The 12765-nt window shown below is 43.0% G+C and overlaps 1 protein-coding gene across 1 annotated transcript in view; it reads left to right on the forward strand.

The window, feature by feature from the left end:
• The window catches only part of LOC144784082 (uncharacterized), a 42019-nt gene extending 29934 nt beyond the window's left edge, over positions 1 to 12085 (forward strand). The window contains exon 2 of the mRNA XM_078662771.1: positions 11946 to 12085. Coding sequence (XP_078518897.1) covers positions 11946 to 12085 — 140 coding nt within the window. The remainder of the gene's footprint in view (positions 1 to 11945) is intronic.
• The last annotated feature ends 680 nt before the right edge of the window (positions 12086 to 12765 follow it).

Genomic DNA, 12765 nt, shown 5'->3' on the forward strand with positions numbered 1-12765 from the left:
CCAAAAAAAGTAGATGTTTGTTTTTAATGATGCTGTGCTGCTCAATAGGAATTAAAAACTTTTAATTACTTTTTATGCTGATTTTAAAAAAGATTTTCAAACAACAGTTAAGTTTAAATCGTGCATATAGATGGTCCAGAATCGTTTTCCCTCTTATGGGGGCATATTACCAAGCTTGGTGATAGTCGATTATCGCCGCTTTAGCGGCCGTTTTTGGCCGCTAAGTGGCGATAATTATATCGCCCTATTAGCAAGTTGTCGCTAACTGATGTTAGCAACAGCTTTTAGGCGATAGCGAGCGATTTGGGGCCCGCTCTTTGCATGTCAGCGATATTTATCGCTAATGACATGCAAAGTGGGCGTACCCAACCAGTTAGCGACTGAAAGCAGTCGCTAAGGTCGCTATTGCCTATTAGCAAGGCAGGCGTAGCGATGGAAATATTTGCGCTAAGCGCGAATATCTCCAAAAACTAACGCCTGCTCAGACCAGTTCTTAGCCATTATATCCAATGGGAGTTGGATATTATGGCTAAGTCCTCATTAGCGACAATGCGTGAATATCACCGGATTACCAGCGATATTCTCGCATTTCGCCGCTAACGCCTGAAATGTTATCGCATTTGAGATAAACGTTGCTAATAGCACGTTATCTCTGCGATAAAATCAGGCGAAGCACGGCGATAGAAAAAATGTTGCTAAGCTTAGTTAGCGATCATTTTCGCTAGTTGTTGATAATAGGCCCCTTGGTCTTTTTCCATCTGATGGTGTTGTTTGACCCTTTCAGTAGCTAAAGCTGCAGCTATTCGAACAGCAGTCAAAATAGACCGGATTTTTGCAGTCATTGGGTACTTAATTCTCGTTGTGTTATTTAGTTAAATATTTAGGGCAGATTTACAAGCCCCTTGCGCTACTTTGGTGTCATTTGTAACATGGGAAAAATGACGCAAAAGTGGCGCAAGGGGCTTGTAAATCTGCCCCTTCGTTTTTTAAAGTAGTTACATTGAAACAAAGTTATTTATCAGTCAGGAGTATCTATTAATTAAGGTCTAAGTAGGTTGGGCACTAGAGACAGAGTGCAGGAGCTAAATACCAAAGTGTGGTCGGTCTACTTCCATCTTTTGTTATTAATTTCGTTGATTCATATGTTTAGTACGCTTCATTTGGAGTCAACAGTTATTTTTTTTTCCCAAAGAGATATTTTCTCAGAGGTTGATCAAGTTCTACACTGTCTAAAGAAATATCACATATATAAATCTCAAAGTACATCGTAAATGGCATTACCTATATCAAAAATGACACTATCATTTGAGGTAGAAATGGGGTCTCTAGTTGGCAGAGGTATGCACCCTCTCCAAGTAGGGAACCGGAGACCAGGTCAGGGTAAGTGTTGTAAACGCTAAGTTTTTCTGTGCGCACTCTCCAGTAGCTTGGCTCAGAGAAGTCAGGCTAAACTAAAGAGGCAAAGTGTAAAGTATTTGTGCACACACACATACACAGACAGTAACACAGCGAAAATTCCACAAACATAATCCACTAGAGGTTAGAAAGATAGCCTATATTTATCTTAGTAAGACAAGACAAAAATTACAAATATCCAACATACACAAGTCAAGATGTGAATTTTCAAAGATTAAATGCAGTTATATCACTTAGAAACACAACAGCTCTATTTTGGGCTGTAACAATGTGCTTGATGAAGCTGAATCCAAAGGTTCGGGCCAACCGTGAAGGAGAGCGATGCTGGCTACGGAGTTGTACACACCCCGGTTACAGTAGCTTGGAAACGATGACGAAACAAAGACATTGCAAGGTGATTGGGAGGTGAGGCGTTATTGGGGCAGGTGCAGCAATGGTTCCTTATTGTCGGTGCAGATCATAGGCACATTGGTGCTCAGGATGGTGTGTTGCACAATGGAAGTGAGGCATCACTGAAGCAAGTGGGCCATTGGTTCATTTAGGCAGTGCAGTGTTGTTGAGCCACTGATGCCTGGGACATTGCAAGACACAGGGGAGGTGATGCAGCATTGGTGGCGAGGCGTTGTCTCTGCTGGTGGTGCAGGGTCGGTGAATCATCAAAGGTCAAACCACTGGGCCACAGGTGCTGTGGCGGATTCAGGATTAATGGATTTCAGTGACACAGTGCTCGAGACTCATTCGGTGGCTGATCTTTGGAGGATCTGCCGAAATGTTGTGCATGTGTTATAAGTCACGGTCATTGCGTTTAGCGGGGACCATGGCTCCAGTGCAGCCACCAGTGCAGTGTCGAAGAGTGGCACAGGCTCCAAAGTCACACTCAAAGTCGATGTACTGGTTTCTTCTTTTTTAGCACAGCAACTCACTTCAAAGGGCCCAGGAACTGGATTTGGCACCACTTGGCAGAGTAGGGCTCTTGGCCGAGTAGCCCAGGTTTTACAGATGAAGTCTTTGATAGCCCTAAGACTTCCAACAGGAGGCAAGCTTATCTTAAGTCCTTAGAGAACCTTGGAAAGCCGGCTGCATAGAGCAACGTCCAATGCCTCCCACTCCTAGAACAGAAACAGCAGGCAGTAGGCCAACAAAGCAAAACAAGCATCAAAGTGACAGTCCCTCCTGGCAGCACAACAGCTCTTCTTCTTGACAGAATGGATCCAGACACACTGCAGGAGGGTATGCAGTCCTTTGTGTGAGGACAGGCACAGCTCTATTCAGGTGCAAGGTCCAGCTCCTCTGCCCACTCTTGCTCAGGAAGACCCATCAGCCTGATGATGGGCCATCAGGATATGCAGAGTACCCCCTCAGCTCCCTTTGTATGTGGCAGTCTAAAGTAAATCCACAAAGCCCAACTGTCATCTATCCCAGATGTGTACTCTAGTGATAGGCAGAGGCACAGAATGGCTAATTAAGAAAATGTCAACTTTCTAAAAGTGGCATTTTCAGACCTGCAATTTAAAAACCAATTTCCCTACATGTGAAAAAAAGGGAACGTTTGGGTCAGTGTACTTAGCAAACACAAGGAGATGATGGACGGAGCACTGAAACTTTTCAGACACTCACCCCCAGTCCCAGATCTGGGTTGAATCCATCATCATTCTTTAGTTCACTTTGCCACCTCAGTTCAGAAACAGCTATTTGCAAAACAGTCTTGACCCTGTGCCTCATGGGAACAGTCCAGCCGAACTGCCAAGCCAGGTCTGAACTGGAAACAAGCATCCTGGGACCGTTTTCTGGGTAACACCCTTCATCAGCCAGGCAAGCTTGATTGCAATGGCAAAGTGAGCAAGGGATCCACTTCTGGGCACACCCTACCAACTTAGGGCGAACAAAGCAAACACAAGGAGATGATGTACTTGACAGGTAGACATGGCAGTTAAAACTGCACATACAGGCTCTTCAGTGGCAGACATGAGATGTTTTCAGGGCTTCTCTTCTGGGTGGCACAACTGATACTGCAGGCCCACCAGTAGATTTTGATACACAGGCCCTAGGCACCCACAGTTTATTGTACTAGGGTCTTATTAGTAAATCAGAGAAGTCAATCATGATGAAACCAAATGCATTACAGTTTAGACACAGAGCAAATGCACTTTAGCACTGGTCAGCAGTGGTAAAGTGCCGGGAGTCCTAAAATCAGCAAAAACGAAGTTCACCACACAGTCAAAAACAGGAGGCCAGAAGTAAAAAGACAGGGGAAACCACTTCAAAAGATGCCAGTTCTAACAAATGGTATCATTGATGCCTCAAGGGGATCGATAAGAACACACGTTTTTTGCACATTACAACACATTTAATTTACTCTAGCCCTGCACCCCCCACTGACCCCGTCCCCCACTGACCCCACCCCTACCGGTGCGGCCCTCGGCCAAAAACCACACTGTTATTTTGACCCCCGACAGAAATTTTGTGAGTACCCATGCTAAAGGTAGAGTCTCAATTTGTCATCCGTGATGTCATACATGATGTTATTGGTGACCTCATCTGTAATATCAGTGAAGACAATGATGTCATTTGTGACATCTAATATGAGGATATTAGCAGTGTATGTATCTGCTTAGAGATCACCCAATCACTCACAAAATACTGGTCACAACATACCTGTTCATTCTATTTATATCTCCATCTCTTGCACTATGTCTACTTCTCCATGCCTCTTGTCATCTTCCACCTTTTTGCTCTTTCCTCGTTTTTTCCTTCTCCTATTACCTTTAGCTCCCTCCCTTCCCACACCTTCCATCGTAAATACTGTCAATTTATTTCACTCACATTTTCAGTCTTACTCTCTCTTGCTCACACTCACTCGCACTTATTTTTTGGCCCTCTCACTCATTCATACTCTAGCCCAGTAATTCGCTCTCTCAGTACATCCCGCATTTGTATTCATTCCCAATCTCTCTTCCTCTCTGCCACCCATCATCTCACGCTTCTTAATAGACTTCCTTTCTCCCTTCGCCATATGCACTGTCTCAGACACACTCACTTTGTTGCTCATTTTGCCTGTTACTTTATCAGAAATAATCCTGTATACTTGGCAGCAAAAGTAATTCAGAGACAAAAATCACTACCACAGTTGAAGCTCAGCACAGTGTGTTGTCTAATGTTTCAGTCTCTGTATTATCACAAATTAGTGCTTTGCAAGATTAAATATATTTTTCATACAGCAATGTTTTGGAGGCTGTTAATTTGTTGAAGGCAGGCTTGCTATAATAACAGTAATCAGGGAACAATAAAATGCATGTTCATAATTTAATTGTAAAGGTCAGAGGCAGCTTGTTCAGCAAAGCTGAGCTAGCAAATGAAATTAAACGTTTATTTCACAAAATAAATCACTGTAGTACAGGATAAGGGGCTGCACATCGAGACTGCAAAAGCATCAGCTCCTGCAGTTCTGGGCTACTGACTGTAATGTCATAAGGTAGACCAGGAGTCAGTCTATTTGCCCTTCTGTATCAGCAACTAGATATTGCAGGGCAGTCTCAGGTTGAAAAGTGCCCATGTATAGGTATGAATGTGAAAAGCCACAGCAAGAAGCTCAAGAAGGCGTGGAGGGTGAATGACTGAAAGTAAAGTCTTCAAGACAACTGGGCTGTCAAGGAGAACCACACAACCTGAGTGTTAGCGTCTTGAGGATCAGAGGAGAGAGAGCCTGAGCAGGCATTAATAAATAAGCATTTTCAGAATGAACAAGCATCTGGTTGTGTTCTGTTCAAAGTAGGGTGGTGTTGCTGTCGCCTTGCCCTCTTTTTTGCTTTCGGATTCTGTCTCAGCATAGTTCACACAGACATCCCTCTCTTGATCAGCATTCAAACAGGTCCCCTATATAACTTTGTAGAGTGTGTGCCCATGCCAGGCAGTGTCCATAGAAAGCTTTAGTATTTTTTGACGCCCCACACAACACACATGACAATCATGCATGTACGCTGAGGTCTTTTCGTAAAGTGAAATAAGAGGAGCGTTGAGGTTATGAGGGCCCACAAAGTACTCCTCCTATTCGTAGGAGAGTGAGTGCTGTCATCTCCCCAGGTCGAGGACTGAGAGTGGTAGCAGAGAAATGATGATAGTGCAGGGCAGTCCTTTTACCCTGTTACCTGCTTTGGGTGGGAAGCCTACCAGCCTCTCCAGCATTTGAAAATGTTGTACCGGTCTCCATAACCAGGTCCTTCGCCCATCTATAGGAGGAACGGATTTTGCTTGTGTGTGTATTTCAGATGTGCAGATGTTACATTTGTATGTGATACTAATGTGTGAACGAGGAGAGCTGCAGCCTCTGTGTCTTCCATTTTGTATCAGGCATACTATATATGGTACTTAAGATAAGGCTTGGAGGAAGAACTATCCAGCAGCAAATGTACATTGCAAGGCATCCCGCCAGAGCATTCCAAGGATCTATTTTAGTTGATGAAGCAGTGGAATGTTGCTGAAATTGTGAAAGAGGGTCCCTTTAAAGATTGGGAGTTACCCACTCCCATTCTTACCACTGTTCCCTGGAGAGGCTACCCCCCACAGATAAATGGGGATTTGAGTGGGGCAGCCTGTCTTGTCTTCATGCTCTTGTTTTGGGTTGCTGTTGACAGGGGTTTCCCATCTTCCTCTGCCTTCCTGCTCGCACTTGTCACAGAGATCATTGCATGACCAGTTAGTGTAGAATTCACAAAAATGCAGACCTGGCAAAGCCGATCACACCACTGAACCACTGGAAAATACAAGGACTGTCTTTACCTTGGGCCCAATTGGTGAGGCAGAAACCTTTAGTCAGTGTACCACTTTTCCTGACCAGAGGCCCTAAACCAGTGTCAACTTGTAGATTCCTTTGATCTCCAGGATTAAGGTACTGACTACCAACTCTCATTGGATGAGGGCCTGTTTAAGCTATTGTTTTTTGCGGGAAAAGCTCAGAGTGGAAAAAAATTAAATCTTGTGTCTAGGGAAGTCTTCTGGTCCTCTGGATACTTTTTAATCCTTAGCCCTGTCAAGATTTCTGCATTCAGACTTAGTCTCACATTTGGAGCTCAGAATCCTCCAACAGCAAGGATGCAGGCTGTATCAGGCAATGAGTTCTACAAAGCTGGATACCGTCTCAACAAGAGCCCTCTGAAACACATTTTCTGCTACGGGAAGCTCAAAACAGGCTAAACTTGTTTCTTCAGTACTTCAAAGTGACGCCTTGGGCTGATTGGCTTGAGTGGTGGGTCTGGAAATCCATTCATTTGTTAAGTGACATATTTTCAGAGGTGTCATGGTGAATCCAGTTAGATAAAGTGAACGGTCCCAGGAACCGAAGGAATGCCCATACGAGTCAAGACTCACTCCAGGATAGAACACCAAAAGCAGTACATGTACTTAACACCTTCGCTGCTGGGCGCATTCCCCCACTGTGCTGGGGGGAGGGGGGGCGCACACAGCGCCCCCATGCTCATGAGAAGCTCAGCTCGTCATGCGGCACAGTGCTCATGTGCTCATGCTGAGCTGAGCTCGTCATGACCACACCCGTTTTCATAGAACGCTCGCACAGCAAGGGAATTAGCCCAGCATGCGAACGTTCTAACGGTCATGACGAGCTCAGCTCGTCATGAGCACACGAGCACCGTGGCTCATGACGAGCTCACCTTGTCATGAGCATCGAAGGAGTTAAATGTGTATGTTATCTTTGTGAGTCAGGCCCATTAAATGTAAGATTATGAATACATAGAGAATACAGTGAGTTGTGAGAGACATCAGGTGGCCTACTTGTATTAAGAGGTTGTCATTAGTGTACAGATTTGAATTAGTGATTGGGGTGTAAGAGTGGGGAGAGGGTGAGTCAGTTATTGTAAGAGAGGTAGTGTTTGTACTTAACAATCGCCACTCCACTGTAATTTTTAAAGTGCCTTCAGTGTGCAGTATTGACAACACCTTTTACTCCCAGGGCATGAGGTTGAATGGAATGGGAGACCCACCACCAGTTGCCAGGGTGCCTTGGAAGCGAGGGAATAGATTCTCCCCCTCAGAGCATTCCACCACTTGCAAACGTTCCCCCTGTGAGCATCTGTGCAGTGGAGAGCTTTCACCGTTTCCTTGCTTCTGGTCCACATTTCCCTTCTCTGGCTCATGGTTGTTGTCTGCACCAGTACGTACTCCAAAGAATTGGGGTTCAGCCCTAATTATATCACCCACAATCACAGTTACCTCATTTTCAGAGAGTCTGGGTTGTCTTCTTCCTCCAGACATTTTATCAAATAATCATGATGTAGGTCTGCTGCTTGTGCCCTAAAGTAACTTTAACTTGAGTCCTCACCATGCATTGCTAATTGCCTTCCATATTACATCCTCATGACATTTTGTAGGACATCATTGATAACATCATTATAACATCTGAAATGACATCATTGATGAGACCAGTATGCCTGGCGGGGGAGTCAGTTATAGTTACATTAGGGCATGAATTATAGTTACTTGACATAACTATAACTGGTACATTTCAGTGGTTTTGTTAATTTAAAACAGTATGCTTAAACTGACATTTGCACCTGACTATAACGTCCCTTTAACCTTTGGTTTATTTCAGTGAATTTACAAGGTCTTTTTTTCAATTTAAAATAGGATATAATCACAATTCTAACTATAATGTCACTTCAGCATTTGTTTTTCCAGTGATTTATATATATATATATATCTACATAGACATATATTTCACAGCACTGCAGCGCCAGAGGGGAAAAACAAAGGTACCTGAGACTATAAAAGTATGAATAGGAAAGCTCAGCCACCTATTCCCATGAAAACATGTATGCCTGCAACATGGGTTTGCTTGACTTCTCTCTCACATGAATCTCATGGTCCTCACATACATAATGCACAGGACCAGTAGCCCTGGTCCCTCAATTCATTAATAAATGTAGATAGTTGAACAAGGTAATCTCAGGTGTGTGTCTACAATTCGAATACTCTGCGTACATGCTGTTAATGCTATGTATGTTTGTGCATGCTTGCGTGCATATATGAATTTCTACATGAGGGTGACTAAGCCAATGACTGGGCATCCCTGGGAACAAGATGGAATAAACTTGGGCCATATGTATCAAAAAGTCATTTTGCGATTCTCAAATAGCGATTTTTTGCGAATCACTTTTTTAGAATTGCAAAATGCTATGTATGTAGGATTTGCAGTATATTTGGCGAATCCTACATATTCCTTAATTGCGAATCGCAAATTGCGATTGGCAATTAGGGAATACCTCCCCATTCATTCCTATGGGCCTAGAGGCCCATCGGAATGACTGGGAAGACATTCTCAATTTGCAATTAGCAATTAGCGAATTGCAAATTGAGAATGCAATTTCAAGGGTGCAGGGGTGTCAAAAGGACACCCTGTTGCACCCCTGCAATAAGCATGGGTGCACATGTGGCGCACATACATGCCCTAAGGGCATGTATGTGCTTCACATTGCACTTTGAAAAATGCAAAAAAGTGCATTTTTCAAAGAAATCGCAAATTACCACCAACTTGAAGTTAGTGGTAATTTGCAATTCCTTAAGGCCAAGTTGCACTTTGTTGGTGCTTCTTACATTGCATTTAAGGAATCGCAAAATTTGCGATTCCTTTAATGCAATCGCAAAATAAGGAATCGCAAATTTTGCCATAATACATACCATTTGGCAAAATTGCATTCGCAAACGAGCGTTTGCAAATGCAATTTTGCTTGATACATATGGGCTTTGGTGATTTCTGATTCTGGAATCAACTTACCCGTCAAGCCACAAACAATTAGCCCACTGATCTTCAGTTTAAAGTAAAAAGTACCATTTATATTACATTTGACATGTCGGATTATACTTTGCAAATGAATGCACTGGATAAGTAATCCTTGAAATAGCAGGTCTTCTTGAGTGGTTCTTTTCTTATGTTATCCATGCCAGGAAGTAAAATGTACATGCGATTAGCATAGACAAAGAGAAATCAGTGATGAAATAAGGCACACCTGCTACCACAAATACCTTGCATTAAAGTTTAAAAAAATCAATAGCTTACTAAATGAAACTCTGACTATCGAGGTGAAAATGACACACTGAAAAGCACGAAGGAAATTGTGCTATAAATAGTCACTCACCTTTACATTCTAGGAAGGTTGAGTGACAAGTAGGGGTAATGAATTTCTATTTATTCATGTTTTTGCGGACGAAGAGCAAAATGCTAATTGGTAACAGGGGCACGCAGGTAAAGAGATGTGATTTCTGATAGGAGCAGACTAAAAATCTGGTGACAATGCAGTAGTAGCAGCATGGGTCGCTCTGTCAAGGTCTCAGTCTCATCAGCTGCTGTCCTACAACGCTGCCGTATCCACAGTGACAACATACGCTTCTGATTGGTGGAGGCAGGTTCATGGATATCCACTTGCAAGCTGTCCCAGGCACTAGAGATGTCTGCACAGCTATAGTGCAGTGGAGCATACCAACTCAACCAGTTCTACTGGACATCTGCCCTTAGCACATATTCTACAGAAACACTTTCTCGTAATTGACAGCGTTGTGATTACTAGCAAACGAAGCTGGTGGTCTATAGATCACGCTTTTTTTTACTCCTTTTCTCTTCTCTTTATCATTTTTTAATTGCTCTGTCTCTTTCTCTTTTTGTCCCTCTCTTCTTATTAACTTTGTGCTTCTTTCTCTCTCTGGGCCCGATGTAGGTAAATCTTATTTACCGATTCATAAATACCGAATTTTACCGATTCGGTATTCATGAATCGGTAAATAAGATGTAGGTAAAAAATTCGGTAAAAATACCGATTCGGTAAGATTCGTAATTACCGATTCGGTAATTACCGAATCAGTATTTGCCATTGATTCCTATGGGCCTTGCAGCCCATAGAATTCAATAGCAAATACCGATTCGGTAATTACCGAATCGGTAAAATTACCGATTTTACAAGGGGGACAGGGTGTCACTTTGACACCCTGTTGCACCCCTGTTTGTGGCTTGTGTGCCATGTGACACACATACATGCCCCTGGGGCATGTCTGTGTGCCACATGGCACAGGTGTACATGCACAGATGTGCATGTACACTGGAATTCGTTATTTAGCATGTAATAGTATTACATGGTAAATAACGAATCAGTAATGGCCTGTGGCGCTGTTTTCAGTGCCATCTACCTCTGTATTTACCGATTTGGTAAATTTACAGATTCGTTTTTTTACCGAATCGGTAAATATACCGATTATGTAATTATGAGCCCATCTACATGTCAATTCCCAAATACCAGTTGGTAACGGCCGAAATCGGCCGTTACCGACCGGTAATTGGCGACCTACATCCGGCCCCAAGTCTCTTGCCCTGTCACTCTCTCACGTTCACTCTCTCTCTTTTCCTAGCTCTCTTTTTTTTAAAATATTATTTTTTAATATATTTTTATTGATATTCAAAATATCCATAAGCACAGCTTCAATTTAGGAAAGAATTGAAGGCACACCTCTTTAAAGATTATTACATCACATGCAGCAGCACTCACCAGCTAACTCTCCAATCACATGTTGACTGTATCCTTGGCTTTGATCTAGTGCAAAGCTACACTGTCTTTTGGCTTGGTTCGTGCTATATAAATATCACATAGGGCACGATTCAGGCCCGGACTCTCCGTAGTGGTCATCAGGGGTTTACCTGGGAGGCTGGAAGGGTGGAGGCCGGTTTTGCAGAACTAGGGGGCAGTTTTATCTTACTGGGGGACGGTTTTGCCCCATGCTGCGATATCAGCCCCCAGTAACAAAAGCAGCAGTGCTTCACACTTGCCCCCCCCTTAATCAATATGACGTTTGGCCTCCTAGAACCAGTGATCATGCATATCAGACACCCCCTCATCACTAGTGCCCTACTACATGCACCACTATCATGGGAAATCTTTGTCTTCTGGAAAGACTGGCAGGGGCTCAGTCAGACAAAGCCTACATAGGATCATTGACACTTTGAGTATTGGTGGTGACAAATCCTTATCCTCTCTGAACTCTTCAACAACATCAACAGAAGACCAGAAGATGCCTCATCAGACACTTCATGATATCATTTGTGCAGGTTCTATATCAATGTTGCTTATTCCATGTAATGAAGGGTTTGTTCTTAATGTCTGTGCCCTAATAGATGAATAGCACTATGCTTCTGAGATATACAGAACTCTACCTTTTGGCCTACTTTCTTGAGAACCTGCTGTTTTGATTGTCCTTTTCCTGAGGGAACCTGTATGGGTGCGCACACGTCAAGTCAAGTCAAGTCAAAACCACTTTATTCGATTAGTTAAAATCATAAAAGTATTCTAGACATGTTAAACAGTTAATACATATTAAAATCAATTAATACCGAATTAAACATAGCACAGGATAAAAGACAGGTAAAAAAAGGTAATTACAAATTCATTTCAATTTGCGCTCAACGTACAATAGGCAAGAATTAATTAACTTTCAGCATTAGAGATCCAATCTTAACCGTAGTCTTTTACTTCTTACAGATGCAGCCAGGAAACTGGCAATACAGAACATAATTACAGGTGAATCCAACATCTGTAAATATAGCAATGCAGGCTTGTACTGCGTAAAACTCAACTCCTTCAGCAATGGTTTTAAGTATCGCATCCGCGGTTCACCATAAAATGAGCATAAAAACAAGAAGTGCGCATTGTCCTGGGTGGAAAAACCATCACATTTACAGGTGGACGACTCCTCTAGCCTACACCAATCTTTCTCGTCCCACAGGACTATGTACATTTGGTTAAAACGGAACTTGGTTAGTAGCCACATATGAAAAAAATTTGTGACCACTGACAAGTAAGGAGCCAGCTCAAAAGATGTAGTTATCAGTACGTGGGCCCTCACAGAGGATTTGCGTAGCTCCACCGTTTCTCGCTCGGCCACCCTAAGCCTAGTAAAATTGGTCTTCACCCACATTAGATCTGCTTTACATAGGGATTCTGGGCTGTCAAAGATCTCGGGACGTCCCAGCTTTGTGGCCAAGGACTCCACATAAGACAGCCATTGGATATCCCTCCTGCGGTGTAAATTAAGACAATCTTTTATGATCTTGTGGTTAAGGCTAAGGTTCGGATTTAGCCAGAGCCTGATCCACATCAGAAGTGGGGCTAGATTTAATATGTCAAGAATGTAACCAAGACCTAGTTCAAGGTGTAGGGAATAGGTAGCAGTAGACTGAGGTAAACCCAACACCAATCGAAGGAATTTATTTTCCTCAATTTGAATACGGTCTGATTGTATATATCCCCAAATTGCAGCCCCGTATCTGGCAATAGCGGCAGTCTTGGCTTTGTAAATAGC

This window comes from Lissotriton helveticus, chromosome 10 (genome assembly GCF_964261635.1).
Source record: "Lissotriton helveticus chromosome 10, aLisHel1.1, whole genome shotgun sequence".
NCBI lineage: Eukaryota > Metazoa > Chordata > Amphibia > Caudata > Salamandridae > Lissotriton > Lissotriton helveticus.